Here is a 22,230-nt window from a genome sequence, read left to right on the forward strand (position 1 = left end):
CACAGCTGGAATTCAAACCAAAGTCCACTTGTAATGTACTTGGCTCTTATGTGTTGAGCCTGCAAAGAGGGGAAGCAGATGTTATTATAAAGGTGAGAAGATATGCCTAGGAAGGGGTTCAGTTCAGTTCAGTCACTCAGTCATGTCCAACTCTTTGTGACCCCATGAATCACAGCACGCCAGGCCTCTCTGTCCATCACCAACTCCCAGAGTTTACTCAAACTCATGTCCATCAAGTCGGTGATACCATCCAGCCATCTCATCTGTCGTCCCCTTCTCCTCCTCCCCCGAGTCCCTCCCAGCATCAGGGCCTTTTCCAACGAGTCAGCTCTTCGCATGAGGTGGCCAAAGTATTGGAGTTTCAGCTTTAGCATCAGTCCTTCCAATGAACACCCAGGACTGATCTTTAGGAGGGACTGGTTGGATCTCCTTGCAGTCCAAGGGACTCTCAAGAGTCTTCTCCAACACCACAGTTCAAAAGCATCAATTCTTCAGCACTCAGCTTTCTTCACAGTCCAACTCTCACATCCATACATGACCACTGGAAAAACCATAACCTTGACTAGATGAACCTTTGTTGGCAAAGTAATGTCTCTGCTTTTTAATATGCTATCTAGGTTGGTCATAACTTTCCTTCCAAGGAGTAAACGTCTTTTAGTTTCATGGCTGCCATCACCATCTGCAGTGATTTTGGAGCCCCCCAAAATAAAGTCTGACACTGTTTCCACTGTTTTCCCATCTATTTCCCATGAAATGATGGGGTAGGAGATATATATTTGAGAGCACATGTGGATGGGTGGGACATGACCAGGAGGAAAGGAAGACTTCATTTTTGAGATTTGGGGAAAGAAATTAAGGCTGTGTGTAAGTGTAGATGAACAGATTTGTTGATGACTTTAGGTGGCCAAATTTTGCTTGGTGAATGTGTTAGGTTAGGTGTACAGAAAAGCTAAAACTTGATATGACAACCAAGGGGAGAAGTCAAACAAAGCAAGTGATGAATGGTTGTTTAGAGTTTGATTGCTTTTGAGCTACATCTAATGGCTATGTTCTTTATTTCTAGCAGTGAAAGGGAGAGGGTGAGAGAGAGAGAAGGATGGTAAATATTTATCCTACCTCCCATAGCATGGCAGCTATTTCTCAGGATGAGTCCACCCGTAGGTAATGTCAAAGAAGAAATAAGAATAGAGTAGGTTAATAACCATGGTCACCTTAGTTGCCCCATAGACACCCACACAGACACCTAATTGTTTCCTCATGCTGACCCCTTCCAGATAAGTCCACTTGGTAAAAGCTCTTACTGAGCTATTAGTTTCCTTGGAATGTCCTAAAATTTCAATTTTTGAAATTTTTTCCATATTATTACATGTCATCTATGAATCATGAATTCTTGTTAAACTTTTAACTCTAGAGTAAATGTTTCCTTCCAGTCTCAGTTACCAACAAGGCAATTCAGTAACACAAGAGTCTATTGTGAAATCATATTTATGAACTTCTGACATTATATCTAACCTTTTGTTGTATATACTCTTTGACAACTTAAGATTGGGCTTTATGCTCTATTTCTTAGAGAATGCATTTTTAAAACATGACAAACTTGGTTTCTGTAACCAGTTGTGTCACGCAGGGTGAAAATGCAACTGTCTTTTCCAGGTTTATGTTTACAGACAAATAATTTCATCTACTAGAACTGAATCTTTTTCTTTTAAAAATTTTATTTATATTTATTCAATTTCTTTTTGGCTGTGCCAAGTCTTTATTGCTGTGGGGGCTTTTCTCTAGTTGTGGTGTGCAGGCTTCTTGTGGTGGTGGGTTCTTTTGTGGAGCACAGTCTCCAGGGCATTTGGTTCAGTAGTTGCGGCTCCTAGGCTCTAGAGCACAGGTTCAGCAGTTGTGGTGCATGGACTAAGCTGCTCTACACTAAGTAGGATCTTCCTGGACCAGGGATAGAACCTTTGTCTCCTGCAATGGCAGGAGGATTCTTTACCACTGAGCCACGAGAGAAGCCTGACTCTTTTTAAAAAGAGATATTTGTGTTTAGTAGAATAGACCATAGTAAGATAGCTTATCTATCCTTTTTCTGAACATCCATGATTTAACCTTTTCCAAGTTATGCAGAAACTACAAACACATATCACAAGTGTTGCCCTGTCAGCTTTCTTCCAGATTCTGGATACCAAAGGTAATCTGGCTGGTGGAGTGATGTAAACAGCAAATAGGAAAAGAAATATGTCCACTTTCCTGCTTTTTCTGTGGTCATAACACCTGCCAACAAGCATCCATGGCTGACCTGCCATCAGGCTTCAAACTACTGCTGTTTCAGATGAGACTCAAGTTAGGGAAAATTCAGCTGAGTTTTCAATAAGTCTGAGCTAGAATTCGGCTGTATCTGCCACTACGATCTGATCACAGTATTCTCCAGTTTGAAATTCTGTTCTGAATTCCTATTGCTTATAGCAATTGTTTCAAGCATATTTTAACTTTTTGTTATTAAAAGTAGTATGTATTCATTTGGAAAAATTATGAAATATAGATAAGTGAAAATAAAAATATAAAAACTGTACATTCTTATTACCCAAAGAACATCATTTGTAAAAAATCTTAGTTCTTAACCTAGATCTATACCTTATTGATGGTCTCTATCTGATGAACTGTCATCATAATCTCTTCTAATTCTTTAAATGTGATTTTGTTTCATTTTTTGAACATATTATAATAGCTGCTTTGAAGTCTTTAAGTCCAACATTTACACACCCCAAAGCAGTTTCTGACTTTTTTTCTTTGCATATCTCATGATTTTTTGTTGAAAAACTGGACATTTTGGATAACACTGGGGCAAGTCCAGATTCTGATCCTCTCCAGGCTTCTTCTTGTTGCTGTTTTAGTCTTTGCTCTTGTGCAGCCTCTGATGTCTCTGTGCAGATTATCTTTCCTTGTTTTTGTTGTTAAGCTTGGCTTCTTGGGTGGGGGGTGCTCCATAGCTTAGTCAACCACTGGTTGGTCAGAGACTGTATTTAAGCCTCCTGAGCCAGTAAACACTTCAAGGTTTCACTCTTTTCCACTGAGTCTGTATGTGGCTTGGGGACTGCTTTCAAGGTTCAGGGAGTTGACATATCTGCCCTGCCTTTAGCTCAGGGACCTTGGAAGTGTACCCTCTGGTTCCTCCTCACAGGTCACAGCCTTAAGCTTTTCCACAACCTTCTGGACCACTGGTATCAAGTGTGATATTAGCAGGGCCCTCTCTGACTCTTTCTGGCCCCCATTTCTCTGTTAAACTTCTGCTGGTCTGCCTCCACTGGTATCACTAAACTATTAGCCTCCTTTTACTGTTAATTCTTGTGATAACTATTCTTTTTGACAATTCTTTGGGGCATGAATACTCTACACTCTTCCAAATCGAGTGAGCAGCCTCAGGCAGGAGGTGATCAGCACTTGTTAAGAGGTCTGATCTTAGGCTGCTAAGCCTGGCCGGAGTCTCCCTGTTCAGCAGTTTGGGGAGCGGGGATGGGCACTACTCAAGAGCTCAGTCACCTGCCCAGTAAAGCTCTTCACATACAGAGTTTGGGGCAAGGGGAGGGCTGCCCCACCCCCTGGAATACATCTTCAGCAATGGAAAGGTGGGGCAATGGGGTTTTCATTGACTGTCAACCCTGCCCAGAAAGCTTCTTATACAAGAGGGACCTAAGAGTGATGGATGCAGTTCATGGGGTAAATGCCATAGTCTTCTTACTCATCTGAGTTTCAGTAGATTTTATTAAATAAATACCTCTCAATTTCTATCATGCCCTTAGGTCAATTTCCAGAGACCATAAATGGGTATCTTAGATAATTTTGACCAGCTTTATCAATGTTTCTTTGAGAGAAGGACTTCATCAACTACTTCACACCACCATTTCAGAAGTTCCACCCCATGGAAGGGGTCTATAATTTATCATTTTACTTATTTGCTTTATCTTACAATATAAAGAAAATAATTACAAAATATCAAATATACTTTTTTATGAACACTAAAACTACTGAGTGTAGTTCTAAGCATTCAGTAATTTCTGTTGTGCCTATCACCTCAAACTATGAGCTACTGTAGGGCAGACCCTACGTCAGTTCACTTGTTTCCATGGTGCAGGGCAATGGATGGGAGGTAATGGTCTTTACAGCCTTAAAACAAAATACTATATGTGTTTTTAAACATACGATTCTATGATTACCTTACCTAATGGCTTAACTTCAGTGACTATCTCACTAGGTCAGTTTGTTGCTAGTTACAAGGCTGGCTCCCGTGTGGGCTCCCTAGTACACACATAACCACATAAGCCCACACACATACTTAACCTTTTCATAACATTTTCCCAGTTACTTGTCTCCTTTAAGAGTGCCCCATGTGAATTTTTTTAAGAAATTAGACTTTAAAGGCACAATGCCTATGGCCTGCATTCTTTTTTGAAGCCAGTGAAAATGTTTGCGATTCAAAATAAATTATATATTGGCTCAGAAACACAGAAAGAAAACTGCAGAACCAAAATAAATGTGTTTAATTAAATGTTTATAAAATCAAATATTAGGTCAACCTATCAAAAAAATTCAACACTTAAAAAGTTACATATGAATTATATTTAAGGTGGCTTATGAATACATTTGGGGACATTTGTAGGGCTCAGCAGTAAACAATCCACCTGTCAGTACAAGAGACACGAGTTCAATCCCTGGGTCAGGAAGATCCCTTGGTCGAGGAAATGGCAGCCCACTCCAGTATTCCTGCCTGGGAAATTCCATGAACAGAGGGGCCTGGCAGGCTACAGTCCACAGGGTCACAAAAGAGTCGGACATGTCTTAGTGACTAAACAACGACTGGTGTTAACTACTTCTGTAACTTGAAACAAATTACTTAAGCTTTCTAAACTTCAGTTTGAAAGGGAAAAACTCCTATTCACAAAACATTTTCATGAATGAAATAGCTAATGTACAACAGCTGCTCATAATAGAGGCTCAATAATTATTAGTTCTTTCAACTTACAAATAGCCACCCTAGTAATTTATACTCTGTACCTCGTTTGCTAAAGTTAGATATATGAGATTTTTTTTAGAGTTGGAAGAATTTAAATCAATTCCTTCCCTCAGGTAACAGATGAAGAAATCACAGTATTCATCTTGAGAGGTAAAAGACTTTCCCAGGAACTCGGCAGAATAGTACTAGAACCATTTTCTCTGAACACCTGCCACCTTTCTAATATGCCTCGTTGCCGCGTGTTTCCTAATGTTTAGTTGAAAGATTTTATGATATATCCATTCTGTCTTTGCTTCGAGCACAAAGAGGGTTATGGCTAATAGTGGTCTTGTGTCCTCGTGTTCTCTTTGCTAGCTCCATGCTCTGGGGAAACTTCCTGGAACCAGGATGGCAGAGTTAAAAGCCAAGTACACTTTGCTGCATGACACTGTGATGAGGTACGCTGTCTGCCAACGCGGAGACATGTTTACTCCTGCTTCTACTTCCTCCTTGAAATGGGGCCCGTCTCATTTTTCATTTTCCCCAAAGCAGACTCTGAGACAAAGATTTGAGTTCAAGCAGTTTAAGAAGTGATACCAAAAATTATCATGAGGTGGGGGGAAGTGACATGGGGAAGAAAGTTATCCAGCTGGGGATGTGTCAATCTTCAGGTTAACACTGCCGACAACCGGGCTCAGTCTCACCGAGGACGCTCTGAGCGACTACAGAACACGCCTGAGACCTCTCCCACTGAAGGGTGAGAACACTGGTGTATCTGTTCACGAATTGCCATCTCCTGTCGATCTAGGATTGCTTCTAGGTAGATGAGCCCCTGACACTTCTAGCTTACCCTCTGAGAAGCCGTGAGTTCCAATGGCCAGAGAAAGCTCTCGGGCAGAGGCACACAGATGCTGTTGTTATGTATGAGAACTGCCCACCAAGCTTACTGGTGACCACTAGAGTGGGCCTGGGTGACTGGTGAGACACTGACATTCTCTGCTACAGGACACTCCTCTAAGACTCTTTCCTCCCCACCTTCACCACTCAAGAGGTTGAGGTTCTGTAACAACTCCAGTACACTTCTGCTAAGATTTCCGTCTTTACTTCTCACCTGTTCCTCCTATCCCCAGCCACTCACCTTAGCCCAGCTGTAATCAGCAGAGGTCAGAGACTAGGCGACAACAGAATAATTCAACAAGGTTTCCTAAGCATGTGCGACCAGCCACTGGGAATCAAGGGGGAAGGAGAGTGAAGAAAGAAGTGGAAATCCTGTAGTGCTGCTACTCCCCAGTCCCCTTCTTCCTTTTCTCCACCTCCTGCCTCATGGCTTTGCATGACGTCTTCATTAAAATCCAAGGAGAGACACAGTGAATAAACACGCCATCCTCCCCTCCCTGACGCCTCGCCCATATCCAACCATTACTCCCACTGCTTCCCTTGCCCAGGAATTTGGCTGCTTTGAGGATGGGAGCTGGGGGAGGAGTGGAGGAGAGCAGAGCCGCATGCCTGTGGCCCTCCCCAGGCTCCACTCACAAACACTCAGCTACATCCCGGCTGCTAACCACCCTCAGAGCGAGAGCAGAGCTGCATCCCTGTGGCCCTCCCCAGGCTCCACTCACAAACACTCAGCTACATCCCGGCTGCTAACCACCGTCAGAGCGAGAGCAGAGCTGCATGCCTGTGGCCCTCCCCAGGCTCCACTCACAAACACTCAGCTACATCCCGGCTGCTAACCACCGTCAGAGCGAGAGCAGAGCTGCATGCCTGTGGCCCTCCCCAGGCTCCACTCTCATACACTCAGCTACATCCCGGCTGCTAACCACCGTCAGAGCGAGAGCAGAGCTGCATGCCTGTGGCCCTCCCCAGGCTCCACTCTCATACACTCAGCTACATCCCGGCTGCTAACCACCCTCAGAGCGAGAGCAGAGCTGCATGCCTGTGGCCCTCCCCAGGCTCCACTCTCATACACTCAGCTACATCCCGGCTGCTAACCACCCTCAGAGCGAGAGCAGAGCTGCATCCCTGTGGCCCTCCCCAGGCTCCACTCACAAACACTCAGCTACATCCCGGCTGCTAACCACCCTCAGAGCGAGAGCAGAGCCGCATCCCTGTGGCCCTCCCCAGGCTCCACTCTCATACACTCAGCTACATCCCGGCTGCTAACCACCCTCAGAGCGAGAGCAGAGCTGCATCCCTGTGGCCCTCCCCAGGCTCCACTCACAAACACTCAGCTACATCCCGGCTGCTAACCACCGTCAGAGCGAGAGCAGAGCTGCATCCCTGTGGCCCTCCCCAGGCTCCACTCACAAACACTCAGCTACATCCCGGCTGCTAACCACCGTCAGAGCGAGAGCAGAGCTGCATCCCTGTGGCCCTCCCCAGGCTCCACTCTCATACACTCAGCTACATCCCGGCTGCTAACCACCCTCAGAGCGAGAGCAGAGCTGCATGCCTGTGGCCCTCCCCAGGCTCCACTCACATACACTCAGCTACATCCCGGCTGCTAACCACCCTCAGAGCGAGAGCAGAGCTGCATGCCTGTGGCCCTCCCCAGGCTCCACTCTCATACACTCAGCTACATCCCGGCTGCTAACCACCCTCAGAGCGAGAGCAGAGCTGCATGCCTGTGGCCCTCCCCAGGCTCCACTCTCATACACTCAGCTACATCCCGGCTGCTAACCACCCTCAGAGCGAGAGCAGAGCCGCATGCCTGTGGCCCTCCCCAGGCTCCACTCTCATACACTCAGCTACATCCTGGCTGCTAACCACCCTCAGAGCCCGCAGCTTTGTCTCCTCCCCAGCCCGAAACCAAATTCTCACCCTCACCCCTGTAACAGGGACTCCACAACTCATCCCACTTGCCAGCGCGACACGCAGCTCTCAGCACTCAGGAACTTAGAGGATTTAGATGGAAAGTCTGGGGTGATCTTTTCAACATATTTCACACCGCTTTACTGCGAGAAATTCCACACAGTTACCTGACTCACCCTCTGGGTAACTCTAACCTAGAGCCCCACAGAGCCCTGTGTGGTGCTGATGTGGCTGCCTCCTTGCCTGGCTCACAACTCAGCTCCCTGGACTCCAGTGAGAGTCACGCAGGACCAAGGCCATGGCATTCTTTCTTCCTCCTTCCAGGCTGTGTCGCAAAACCATTACTTCCCTTCCACTACTTCAATTTACCACCTTCTACTTCCCTTCTGCTACCACATTTTACCTCCTTCTGACCTCCTCCCCAAACACAAAAGAGTTCCCTCTTTTGTGATTACAATGAACACCCACCACACTCTTCCACCCACACTGCCTGATGGGTGGGAAACACATGAAGATGCAGACTCCTCATTCTTGGTGCTGGGGCTGCAGCAGGACAGATAAAGGCTGCAAATGCTGAGCTGAAATTGAATGAGGTTTCCATAGAAATCATGTTACAAGAGTTGTTAAATTCTCTTCTGCTGATGCTCTGTTTCAAGTTCAGGTGTGTAAATTACCATTTGTGTTCTGGCTGGAACCATAACCACTGTGTATGCCTACTTTCTGAGGGAAAATGGGCTCAATGGCCCAAGACAATACCTTACAATTCCATAGTTGAAGACTCATGTTAATGATATCAGGTAACTTCATATATATACAGTATATACAAGGAAATGAATTGTAAGAAATAACTCTAGTATTCATGAATGGAAATTACATGTGTATCTTTATAACTGTTGTTGCTATTTGGTACCTAACATCTGATATCCCAATAAATGTTTTGCTGTTGAGTAAATGATGTAGTAAAGACTGAGAAATGGGTGGGGCTGGTAACTTCAGTCGAGACAGGCTTGATTAAGTCATTGGGCATCTCTGCAAATGAACAGAACCCTAGTGAGAAAAGTTGGTGGGGAGCATGCACACAGTGCTGCCTTTAAAACAGGAACTGGCAGGGTCTTGTTTCTGAAGAGGAGAGATAGCAAATGCAAGGAGGAAGGATTCCTGAGAAAGAAGAGTCAAATCTGCTGATAAAGCTGGATCTGACACTAGCTTGCACCATAGGTCAGTGATTCCTTGAAGATACTGGCGATTCCAATAAGTCCAATTTCTATGCTCATTCAATTCTGCCTCAAGCCACATGCTTAACCCTTTCCCAAGATAAGGCCAAAGCCATAGAATATACTTGGAATTATAGGTACTGCTCTTTTCTGTGACATTCACATCCAGCTGTAGCCAGGCATTGGAGTTATGATCAGAAATATTAAATTAAGTTCATAATTTTATAGAAGAATTTTCCTTCCTAGTCTCCTGGTAAAGTGTCATTAGAAAATTTAACTGTTTTTTCTTATCACTAAGGAAGAAAAGATTTTCCTTTAATCAGGTCATGAGAATCCAAGAATTCAAGAAAGCCAGGGTTGCTAGGGCAGTTGGAGGGAGAATCCACTCTTCTCGGTATTATTCTTCTCACCCCCTGGAAGTTCATGATCATTCTTTAAAGTCAAGTGCAAATATCACATTCCCATCCAATTAATCCTTTCTCTGTCATCTCCCACCATCTTGATCTAGACACAAGGGACAGCACTTGTCAGCTGGTACTCCAGCTTCCTACTCATGTCTGCTCCCCTTGGCTAGATTGTGAGTTCCATTTGCTTTTAATGCCTAGTGCAATACTTGGCACAGAAATGCCACTGAATTGAACTGAACACAGGAATGGAAGGAACGGGGCAGCAGTGTGGACATACTCCCTCCACACCTCACCAGACCCCCCACAGGAGCTACTAAGGGTATTAAAGGTATACACTTCTCATTATGCAAACCTCTGTTTTTATGGGATCCAGCACACAAGAATCAGAGGTCCAGCTGCTACAGGATGCCAAACGTTTCACTGAGCAAATACAAGAGCAGCAGTTTCACCTGCAGCAAGCTGATAATTTTCCACAGGCGTTCACCACCGAAGTTTCCAAAATGAGAGAACAACTTCTCAAGTATCAAAATGAATACAACGCAGTGAAGGAAAGAGAGTTCCGTAATCAGTACAGACTGAATAGGTAAGTGCACGATTCTCTCAAGTTTGCTGAAGACAGATGCAAGCAAAGCTGCTTCCATATAAACTAAGTGAAAAAACTTAGACTAACTGAAGAAGGAATTTCAGGTACAGGGGATATGAGATAGCAATGATAAGGGAACCACAAGCCTAGTTCTCTCCTTGATTCCCTAGAACAGGCAGTCCCTGAACAAGAAGGTTATGGAATTTTAGAAAAATAAGCTCAGGTTTCAGGAAGATGCTCTCAGGAAGAGGAGATCCTGTGGTGGTTTCCGTGTGTCAGGAAAACTATAAGCATCAGGAACTGCAACCAAAGAACACGCTCCATAGAACAAAGGCTTGGCATACACTCGTGGTCTCTCCAGCCCTGGTGGTGGCCCTTTCTTTTTGTGGTACCGGATCCCGTGTCCACATGGCGAGTGCCCCATGAGGACTTTCCAAACAGGCCTACGTGAGCTAAGGGCCACACCTGGTTCCCTTGATTCTTCTAATATAGGAACGGGGACCACATAATCAACCCTCTTCTCCTATTACTAGACTATTCCTTAAGGTCAAGGAAAAAAGTGATATCCTTTTGGAAGACACATTCACTTATCCAAATCTGGGGGATATCATTCAGTTAACTAAAGCGGAAGTGTATTGCTGAAAGGGATAAATGCTATTTCTAAAATTGCCTCTAACATTCCTCCTATGAGTAGCAAGTCAGTGAGAGTTTGTTCAGCAAATCACACAATTTAGATTGAATTTCAAAACAACTGCAGTCCAGGTTTTGTGATATGTGCTGTGCCTGGGTACCACCAGAGAGAAAGCCAAACCATCTCTCCTAGAATGTGTTACCATTTAAGGTGGCAGAACTTTCTCTGGCGATTTTTAAGAGTAGGTAGATTCCCTGCAGAGTGATGGAACTCAGTCATGCCAAGAGATAAGGGAATGATTTTAGTGACCTTTGGAGGACTTTGCTCGCCCTGGTTTTGAATCCTCTCTTTGGGGCCTATTATTTCAACTGGGGGATGAAGATTAGCCTAATCAGGAGAATTATATTCAGGGGGAAAAAAAATCTGAGTTCTTCTTTGTCTTTCAATCTAAACTTGTTTCAGGCTCACCAGTGAAATCTATAAAAAGAAAGCTTAGCTATTTCTGTGCTCTGTAAGCACTCTTTCAGTTGAGAAAATAATGAAATTAAAACAATTGGTAGTTGTTCATTAGTATTGAAAATATGAATGCTTGACATTTCCATGAAAGGGTAAGAGGAACATAAGTCAGTTGATATTTAAATTGTTTAAAATTTCCAAGTATTCCTGCCAAGAGGAAAGGAAAAAAATGACCAGAACTCTTGCCTTTTAGGTATAGACAGGCAAATTGTTCATTGAGTTGCTTGGGATGGGGGTGGGGTGGGGACTGTACAGTGATCTACAGTAAACAAGAACATTGAAAATGAACATTTGCAGAAATGTTTTGTGTGTATTATTTTTGGATTTGTTAACATGTAATACTTTAGCTTAAGCAGACTTCTCTGCATCCTCAACTATTAGCAGCTCAAGAATTAACAAACTTATTTCCATAAAAATAATGGTGATATCAAAATAAATACTAGGAAAGACTTACAGGCTGTGTATTTCACTGGCTTAACATACTTAGTATTACATGGTACGGAAACAAATTCACTCAACACTTCCTCCCTGGGAAGAAATTAGATATTTCCATCCCCACATAAAAATAAAGAAACCAAGCCAGTGAGAGGAAAAAAAAAACTATTCATCCAAATATACAGATGATATTTTTCAGACCAGCACAACAAAATCTCATTTTATTCTGGGCCTGAATAACAGAAGTCCAAATAACTAGCACTCCTCTACCCCAGCATCTTTAGGAACTTCTGAATCATTGGCAACTAGTAAGAACAATACATTGTTTAAATATTCTAGAGAAAAGATTTTTCCTCTATAATTTAGTTGACTTTCTTATGTTTTCAAATAATATAAACTCCTTAATAAGTGCTAAGGGAAGTATAATTACATGGTTGGTTGATTAAATCTGTTGCAACAGTTTTTGGCTTTGGATTAACACTCACTGATGATCTCTTGGTAAGTATGCAGTTCAGGAATGAATATGCAACCTACTTCAATAAGTAAACACGTACAAATAAATAATGAAGTGATTAAATAAATACTGTTGAGAACTTATACTTGAAACAAAGTAGAAGTCATTATTTTTCCAGAAACTTTCCCTGAAAAGACTTTTCAGTATTCTTTTCAAGGTTTTTCTAGCTTTTACTTTGTTACCTTCTGGGGGCTTCTCTGCTTCCTAGAAATCCTAAAGATCTGGACAGCAAATCAGCTGAGTCTCTCATGCTAAACCTGAAATGTCCTGACAAGTCTCAGTCAGCTGGGAAACAGAGCCATGGTCAGTGCCGTCTGTTGCGGGCGGACACGGAGGGGGACGTGCGCGCCGCATGCGTGCAGGGCTGGGCAGTGTGATCACGGCCGTGGTGACTGCTTCCTCGGCTGTGCCTCGATCCCTGTTGGTGCTCACCAGGGGTTCAGTAGTCATTTTCCATTCTTAGTCCAACAGCGATAGCAAAGTTGGAACCAAGAAACAAACCGATCTGATAAGGAAGGAACAGAGAGATTATTTTAGTGTTGCCTCTGGAATTCCAGAAAGTTAGACTGACAGAGGGACATGCAGATCATCAGGATTAGTAGTAAGGAAAATACTCACAGCTGGAACAGATTTTACCTTCTAAACATTAAAAAAAAAAAATGTGGCAACCAAGAACAGAAACATCTTAGAACAGGTTTTGCTGCATATAGTCCTCATAACTGAAAGAGAAGCACCTTAGATCCATGTTTAAAAGGTGGATCCAACTCTAACACTAACCATTCCACTTTCTGTCCAGGCCTTCCCACCCAAGGTAACATTTGAGTTGCTCACATACTTCCTATGTGATTCTTATTCTTGTCAGAGTTTGAGAACTGTTGGTCTCCAAAGAGGTTCTCAGCCCTGAATACTCTCAGAATCACCCAAACCTTCTCTCAGTAACCACTCACTGTGTGCTCAAACACCTCCAGCGACGGGGCTCACAGCCTCCCATAGCAGAGCAGCCCAGCTTTGGACAGCCTGACTCGTAGATGGCTGTTGCTTATACTGGATAAGAAACTGACCTTCTTACAACTTCCACCCAGTCAAGCTGGTTCTGCTCCTGATGGTGGATGATGCCTCGTGCACTTGGCAGCACACGCAGCTTCCAGCATTGCTTCTTCGCCTGCAAGTCCTTAAAACCAAAATCCTTTGATGGCATGGTTTCAGTTAGGACTCTTGCTACAGGAAAGAAATGAATCCTGAGGAGCTCTGATGCTGAAACACCCCTGAGTCAGGAAAGCTGCAAGTGTCAGTTTTAGATTTTAATGTCAGTTTGAAAGGCTAGAGGTTTATGTATACCAAAAGGCACACACACAATAACTTTTTCTCATCCCAGTAATGCCCCACAAAAATGAGAATCCAAAACAAGAAAAAAGACAATGCATGAAGATGCCTATTATTATTTATAAAAGCAAAAAATCTAAAGCAATCTAAATTCTAAAAAACAGTGCAATATTTCAATAAGAGTGTATTCCAGGTATAGCGTGATACTGAACAGTGCCTTGAAGTCAGATAGAGCTGAGTTTGAAACTCAGTTTAGCCTTGACTGGTGACTTTGGAAGAGGTGCCTGACTCCTCAGTTTCAATGGCTCTTAATGAAAAAGAGGAAAATGTATGATTGAAATTTAATTAATCTAAAACGTTCAAAAGAATTAGCCATTTTATGTTTGCTCAAGAAAAAAAACATTTTATATTTAAAGAAGAGACTAAGTCTTATCTTGTGGGAGAGTCTCATGTCACCATTTTGGGGACTCTCAGGTGGGCTTTGCAACCCAGAGATGGCAGCACACTATCACCCCCTGGTGGCAACACAGCTGAGGTGCAGGATCCACAGCTTGGAGGTAAAATAGCAATACATACACAGGTTGGATGTCATCACCAACTCAATGGACATGAGTTTGAGTAAAGTCCGGTAGTTGGTGATGGACAGGGAGGCCTGGTGTGCTGCAGTCCATGGGGTCTCAAAGAGTCAAGACACGACCAAGTGACTGAACTGAACTGAACTAAATATACAAGCTCTAAAAGGAAAGGGTTTCCCTGGTGGCTCAGATAGTAAAGAATTGGCCTGCAGTGTGAGAGACCTGGGTTTGGTCACTGGGTTGGGAAGATCCCCTGGAGAAGGGAATGGCTACCCACTCCAGTGTTCTTGCCTGGAGAAAGAATTCCATGGACAGAGGGGCCTGGTGGGTGAGTCCATGGGGTCCCACACTCTTTTTCTTTCTAAAAGGCAAAGGTATAAGTACTCAAAACTCTGAAGAAATTCAGCTTCAGCCTACAGTCCACACAACTAACCTATAAAATTCTGTGTGGCACACAGTTATTGCAAAAACCTTCATTTACTTATTGCAAATACAGTTTCATAAAAATTAACCTGTCCTCTTCAGACCTACTGGCTAGTGGGATCTGCTAATTTGATGGAACCAGTAAAGGCTGTAGCAGTAATCCAGACAGGTGCTAGTTTCTTGTAAATAATATAAAGGAAAATCCCAGAGCCTGCCTGGAAGGAACCTGAGTCTGGAGGGGAGGTTGTGATCCCAAGCAGCTACAATGTGGCGAGAAAACTCCTTTGACGGTTGTGTGTACAGTGTTAGGGGTGACTGAAGAGGGAGCCCCTACATGAGCCTGGGGGAGTCAGTAAAGCCATCATGAAGGATGGACACCAGGCTGACAAACACACCTGAGAGTGTGTTCTGAGAAGACAAAGTAGAAAATTATTACTGTGCAAATAGTGTACTTTTTTGTACTTTGTCAAAGTTGCTTTTTTTTTTTTTGCAGCTTAGTGGAAGAAAAAAACCTCATACTAAAGGAATTCGAGAAGATACCTAAGCCAGGAGTAAGTCTTAGATGATCTAGCCTTTGTTAAATACAGCTGGATTGAAATAACCTTTTTGATAAATATTAATGTTTATCACAGAAACCATATCCTGAAATATTTGAAAGGCCCAGAAGTCTTAACTATGGATGATGATGAAAGGAATACCTGTATAACTTCTGCAGTAAGCATAAGTGTGCCTATTACAGGATTTAGCTACTTGACATCTAATTTAGGTTGTGTTTGGTTGGACAAGATCTGCTTTGTTTTCAGAAGAAAAAAGGATTCTATGGTTGCTACTTAAAAACATTATTTTTGCTATAGTTATTACTCTCTTAGCTTCCTGAATGTCTCGAGCTTATTGTAAGAAACTTTTATACAGATGTATCACTTAGTAATTCATGCCTAACAAACTTCCCTAAAACACACTAGTTTAAAACAACAGCCATTTCTTATTTTCAACAGTTGTGAATTCTTCTAGCCTGAGCTGGCTCAGTTGGGGTTGGATGACCTAGGATGGCTTTATGTCAGTCATTTTGGTGTAGTTGGTCTAAGGTCACATGTCACTGGTTAGTCTCATGATGATGGAAGGGTTTCCAGTGTCAAGAAAGAGACAAATAGTCTCAAGAAAGGACAAACCTCAACACAAGCAGTTTTTGAGCCTCTGCTTAAATCACTGTTGGTAACATCACATTGGTCCAAGCAAGTCATAGTGCCACATCTGGAATCAAGGGGCAGAGGTCCTACATCTAAATATGACACAGCCATATTGCAAAGAGGCATGCAAACAAGAATAGGAGGAATTTATGTCCCTTTTTTTGGCTATCTATCATAGAAAGTAAATGGAAAATCAGCACACATCACATTGAATGGGACTGCACTACACCTTCTGAATGGTTTTATTAAAAAAGTATGTTGTTGGTGGTTTAATTCCAAGGCACAAAAACCTGTTAAACATAGAGTAAGATACTATTACATATATGAGTATGAATATACATATTATATATGAATGTAAGAATGTATATATATGTATGTATTATATACTATCATATAAGTATTCCTAACCACCATTTTCAACAGAGATTGTATAGGAAAAACTTATGTTGAATTTTAGTTTCAGATCATAGGATCACTCACCAATTTTACCCTCCAGGAGCAGCTGTGGAAGACAGCCATAAGCAGAAAGGCCAGAGAAGGCCAAGTGGATCCTTCCCCTTAGTCATTAGTAATGTGTGACCCTCCTGAGTACAAGAAGGCTTCTCTCTCATAAACTAAACACTCCTCAGATAATCAGTCACGGGAAACAGTCAAAGCCCTGTTAGGAGTCTGAGGCAGAGGGCATTTGAGAAGAATGTGCATGAGTTAGAGAAGTAGTATTAATGAGAGTGGGTGATTAAGGAATGTCAAGGATTAGACATTCCTAATATGAACTCCCTAATCTTTAACTCTCACGTGTGACTCAGACTAACCATAACTTAGATATTCAAACATTATTTGTATCTGATTTGTCAAATCACAAAGCTACTAGAAAAAGGCTAGAAATTTTTACTAATGCCTTTTCGTATCAAATAAACATTAACTCAGAAAAAGGAAACATTTAAAATGTAGGAAGACAGAAAAGAGCATTAATTTAAAAAAATAGAAGAGTTCAAATCTAATGTAAAACGTTTAACACACAATATAATTGCTATGCGTTTATTGAAGAGGTTGGAAATCAAAAGTTGCATTTAACTCTGTAAGAAATAATTTATGAAGCTCAAAACAAATATAATCAAAATGGTAAGTAAATTTTTTAATTTGATTTTTTGCCAAACAGATGCTTGCTCAGACTCTGTATAACCTGATGGTTTTCATGCCTTTTAAAGGAAATGGAGAAGAAGATGAGACTATTGAGAGAAAGCACTGAAGAATTACGTAAGGAAGTAATGCAGAAGAAATTAGAAATTAAAAATTTACGGGAAGATCTGACATGTAAGCAAAAGCAATTACTAAAGGAGCAGAAGGAGCTAGAAGAGCTGCTTGAATATCAGGTCACCTTAAAGGTATGCTACTTCAACTCATACATATGTAAACATTGTATCTGCAAGGACATGAAGATGCATGAGTATCATTGCACTTTTTGCATTGACTACAGAGGTTTGATAAAGACCAAAACACACAAACTGAAATGTTATGCAGTTGTGATTGATCCTATCAAACTAAACCTGGGCTCTGGGGATTCACAAAAGATTTCTGAATATTCAGTAGCATCACTCTAAGTTGGGCCCTGACTGGGAGTAAAGGTTTCTCTAGACCTGATGCTGAAGCTGAAACTCCAATACTGTGGTCACCTCATGCGAAGAGTTGACTCATTGGAAAAGACCCTGATGCTGGGAGGGATTGGGGGCAGGAGGAGAAGGGGATGGCAGAGGATGAGATGGCTGGATGGCATCACTGACTCCATGGACATGAGTTTGAGTAAACTCCGGGAGTTAGTGATGGACAGGGAGGCCTGGCGTGCTGCGATTCATGGGGTCACAAAGAGTCGGACACGACTGAGCGACTGAACTGGACTGAACTGAGACCTCGCCAAGCATTTTCCAATATTAGAAAGCAGTGTCACAAACACAATCACGTCCTTCAAGAGCAACCAAATGTCCTAACCTCTTTATAAAAATGGCAACCTACTCCAGTATTCTTGCCTGGAGTATCCCACGGACAAAAGAGCCTGGTGGGCTACAGTCCATGGGGTCGCAAAGAGTCGGACACGACTGAGCAACTAACACACATTACTTTATCCTTGTCTGCCTGTTTGATTTCACATCACTTCCCTCTCACTGTGAATATTATACAAGGCCCATATTTATGTTTTCAGTTCAGTTCAGTTGCTCAGTTGTGTCTGACTCTTTCCTAAAACATATTTATGTTTTAAGAAATAATTAAAATTCATTTTATTTTTAAATATTTTGCAACAGGTCTTGAAACAATTTAAGTAACCTAGAGTTATTTTTTTTTTATTTTTTTTATTAGTTGGAGGCTAATTACTTTACAATATTGTAGTGGGTTTTGTCATACATTGACATGAATCAGCCATGGATTTACATGTGTTCCCCATCCCGATCCCCCCTCCCACCTCCCTCTCCACCCGATCCCTCTGGGTCTTCCCAGTGCACCAGGTCCGAGCACTTATCTCATGCATCCAGCCTGGGCTGGTGATCTGTTTCACCCTAGATAATATACATGTTTCGATGCTGTTCTCTTGAAACATCCCACCCTCGCCTTCTCCCACAGAGTCCAAAAGTCTGTTCTATACATCTGTGTCTCTTTTTCTGTTTTGCATATAGGGTTATCGTTACCATCTTTCTAAATTCTATATATATGTGTTAGTATACTGTAATGGTCTTTATCTTTCTGGCTTACTTCACTCTGTATAATGGGCTCCAGTTTCATCCATCTCATTAGAACTGATTCAAATAAATTCTTTTTAATGGCTGAGTAATATTCCATGGTGTATATGTACCACAGCTTCCTTATCCATTCGTCTGCTGATGGGCATCTAGGTTGCTTCCATGTCCTGGCTATTATAAACAGTGCTGCGATGAACATTGGGGTGTATGTGTCTCTTTCAGATCTGGTTTCCTTGGTGTGTATGCCCAGAAGTGGGATTGCTGGGTCATATGGCAATTCTATTTCCAGCTTTTTAAGAAATCTCCACACTGTTTTCCATAGTGGCTGTACTAGTTTGCATTCCCACCAACAGTGTAAGAGGGTTCCCTTTTCTCCACACCCTCTCCAGCATTTATTGCTTATAGACTTTTGGATAGCAACCATCCTGACTGGCATGTAATGGTACCTCATTGTGGTTTTGATTTGCATTTCTCTGATAATGAGTGATGTTGAGCATCTTTTCATGTGTTTTTTAGCCATCTGTATGTCTTCCTTGGAGAAATGTCTGTTGAGTTCTTTGGCCCATTTTTTGATTGGGTCATTTATTTTTCTGGAGTTGAGCTGGAGGAGTTGCTTGTATATTTTTGAGATTAATCCTTTGTCTGTTGCTTCGTTTGCTATTATTTTCTCCCAATCTGAGGGCTGTCTTTTCACCTTGCTTATAGTTTCCTTTGTTGTGCAAAAGCTTTTAAGTTTCATTAGGTCCCGTTTATTTTTGCTTTTGTTTCTAATATTCTGGGATGTGGGTCATAGAGGATCCTGCTGTGATTTATGTTGGAGAGTGTTTTGCCTATGTTCTCCTCTAGGAGTTTTATAGTTTCTGGTCTTACATTTAGATCTTTAATCCATTTTGAGTTTATTTTTGTGTATGGTGTTAGAAAGTGTTCTAGTTTCATTCTTTTACAAGTGGTTGACCAGTTTTCCCAACACCACTTGTTAAAGAGGTTGTCTTTTTTCCATTGTATATCCTTGTCTCCTTTGTCGAAGATAAGGTGACCATAGGTTCATGGATTTATCTCTGGGCTTTCTATTCTGTTCCATTGATCTATATTTCTGTCTTTGTGCCAGTACCATACTGTCTTGATGACTGTGGCTTTGTAGTATAGTCTGAAGTCAGGCAGGTTGATTCCTCCAGTTCCATTCTTCTTTCTCAAGATTACTTTGGCTATTCGAGGTTTTTTGTATTTCCATACAAATTGTGAAATTATTTGTTCTAGTTCTGTGAAAAATACCGTTGGTAGCTTGATAGGGATTGCATTGAATCTATAGATTGCTTTGGGTAGTATAGCCATTTTGACAATATTGATTCTTCCAATCCTTGAACACGGTATATTTCTCCATCTGTTTGTGTCCTCTTTGATTTAGAGTTATTTTTTAAAGCAACACATCTGAGATGCCTTGGCTTAGAATTAGGATTCACTCTGACCTCCTCCTTAAGAGAAGAAGCAGTTGGCCAAGACATACCCAGCTGCCACCTAGAACATGGACACTGAGCCGAGATGGATTTACAAGGAACCCAGTGAAGCTAAGGCTGCAGCCTCTCACATGCATGAACCGCCTCAAAGGCCCTAAACCTAGTTTAGCATTTGTAACTTGTGATTCTTTCTCTTAAAAAGAATTCCCCAAATTGTACAAGTTTTAGCCTCACAAAATTTCGATCTGCTCAAGACCTAGAAAAACCCCAGAAATATACCACACTGCAGGGATGTCTTCAAGTCCCAAGCATCTGTGTTACCCCAGGCCCCAAAGTCCAGCATGATCCTCAGGTGGGAAGGGTTTCTTCCACACCCCCTGCCATGTATGTACACACCATTCTTGAGGCTAAAAGTGAATCTTCTGTGAATCCATAGAGCATAGTGCAAAGCGGTGTTGGACAAAGTTAGCTTCTGATCTTGGCCTTACTGCTTAGGAGTTATGTGACTCTGGGAAAATCATTTACCTTCTCTTAGCCTCAGCCTTAGAGATTAAGATGCGTATTCACGGAGCTAAAGCTCTAAGGAGAATCAGACAGGTGAGTGAGGGAAATAGGACAGAGCTGTGGAAGAAGTCAGGCCAAAACAAGGTTTCAGGACACCCCTGGTTTCAACCTGATCCCCTGGGGAACTCAGATCATGAATCGCACCACAGAAGTTGTTCCACCCTGAGTTGGGGGTGGGCTGCTGGACCTCTGCATGAGTCACCGCCTGTGCCCCTCTTCCTTCCATCCCCCTACCCACCCACCCCCAACCCCCACCCACTGCCAGGGCAATTCTGCACAGCCATGGCGCTCCGTGGAGAGAGCAAGCATAAGCTGTTAGCAGCCTTCAGAACCTCTGAGGGATGGGTGTATCTCCATAAAGAGAACCTGGGCAGAACACCCACAGCATTCACTACAGTCAGTCAGCTTCTCTTTCAAATGGTAATCACTACCATCTTGAAAGGTCATTGTGAGAATTAAATGGAATAATTAAAGCACACTGCAGGGTACAGGACAGATAGTAAAAATTCTACACCTTGTAGCTCCTTTCTCTCTCTTCTATTTAATTTGCTTAACTGCTTCTCATTAAGAGTACATAATTTAACATGGCTCCATTTCTTTACTAGGATGAAGTGGTCCACCATCAATCCATCCCCGTACAAATTGGAAAAGAGATAGAAAAAACAACACGCAAAAAAGTGTATGGTTTAATATTTTTTATTTTCTATCCCTCCGGCCCACATTTCCCCAAGTTATGTGTAAATGCTAAAATAAGAATATTAGCCACAGAACATATCAAATTACTGCTATAATTTTAGAAATATCTGCATTTGGCTCTCTCTAGGTTGTACATATTAAGTTTTTTAAAAGAATGTGGTGCAGCCCATTACTGTCATTCCTAACACTTATTTATGTCTTAATTTTGGGACAATATTCTCTTTCTAATATATAAAGCATATCTCTATGGAGAGCTCTAACTGACTTTAACAGAACTGCATATGGAATAAGTTGTTTGAACTGCATAGAATCTCATGGTCTAGATATGTCAGCCAGCCAGATGCCTGAAGCCCAAAAAAACAGCAATTCTTCACTTGTCAGTGATCTGTGTGCATAAGCCCCTACACATTTAGAGTAGACTGCAGGCAGAAATCACAGAGAAAATTCTCAAAGTTTAGAGGAACCAAAAAAGACCTATCAGTGGAGATACAAAAGTCTGGAGAAGAGGGGGGAAAGGAGACAGACAGTAGTAGTGGTTCTAAAACCCAAGCCCCACCAGTACCAATGTTGAGAAATTTAGGTCCGTTCAGAGTATGAGGGTTGGATCCCAAGAGATGGTAGTGCCAGGGACCTGGGGAGAAAGTAGAGAAGCTGGACAAATGCTTACCCTCAGGGACACTCAGTGGAGATACCCCCTCAGTCCCACTCATCTGTGGTCTTCATCTCACTTCTGATTTTATGACTAGAACTTCTGTTGCCTGGTTAGAAAGTACAAACAGGTGAGGACATTCAGGGCTCAAAATAAGGCAAATGTGTATGTGTGAACGTGTTGTGTACATACATATATATGTACATATGTATCCCCACAGAGAAATGGAAAAGAAAAAACTTGTCTTGGAATACGAACTCAAAGAGCTAAATGATTGCCTAAAGAAAGTTGAAACCAAAATTAATGCTGTAATGGAAGAGAAGGAGGATGTAATAAAGGAAGTTGAAGGCAAACGGGCCTTACTTGAAATTAAAGAGCGAGAATATAACCAATTGGTCAAGCTATTAGAATTAACTAGAGAGAATGAAGCAAGTTCACTAACTGAAAGGTCTGTTATATTAATGTGTTTTGTCATCTAAATATTTCTTTGATTTATATTTTAAGATTCAAAATAATCTCAAATGGATTTATATTCACT

General features: G+C 42.1%; 1 protein-coding gene across 3 annotated transcripts in view; it reads left to right on the plus strand.

Annotated features, from left to right (window-relative positions):
- The window catches only part of CCDC146 (coiled-coil domain containing 146), a 140,359-nt gene that overhangs the window by 85,821 nt on the left and 32,308 nt on the right, over window positions 1–22,230 (plus strand). The window contains exons 3-8 of one of the 3 annotated variants that reach the window (XM_020880313.2): window positions 5,357–5,439; window positions 9,787–9,996; window positions 14,907–14,964; window positions 16,809–16,985; window positions 20,953–21,026; window positions 21,913–22,140. In XM_020880313.2, the coding sequence (XP_020735972.1) occupies window positions 5,357–5,439; window positions 9,787–9,996; window positions 14,907–14,964; window positions 16,809–16,985; window positions 20,953–21,026; window positions 21,913–22,140 (830 nt within the window). The remainder of the gene's footprint in view (window positions 1–5,356; window positions 5,440–9,786; window positions 9,997–14,906; window positions 14,965–16,808; window positions 16,986–20,952; window positions 21,027–21,912; window positions 22,141–22,230) is intronic. The other 2 variants (XM_070469693.1, XM_070469704.1) reach the window with 2 other exon arrangements.

This window comes from Odocoileus virginianus, chromosome 1 (genome assembly GCF_023699985.2).
Source record: "Odocoileus virginianus isolate 20LAN1187 ecotype Illinois chromosome 1, Ovbor_1.2, whole genome shotgun sequence".
NCBI classification, from domain to species: Eukaryota; Metazoa; Chordata; class Mammalia; order Artiodactyla; family Cervidae; genus Odocoileus; species Odocoileus virginianus.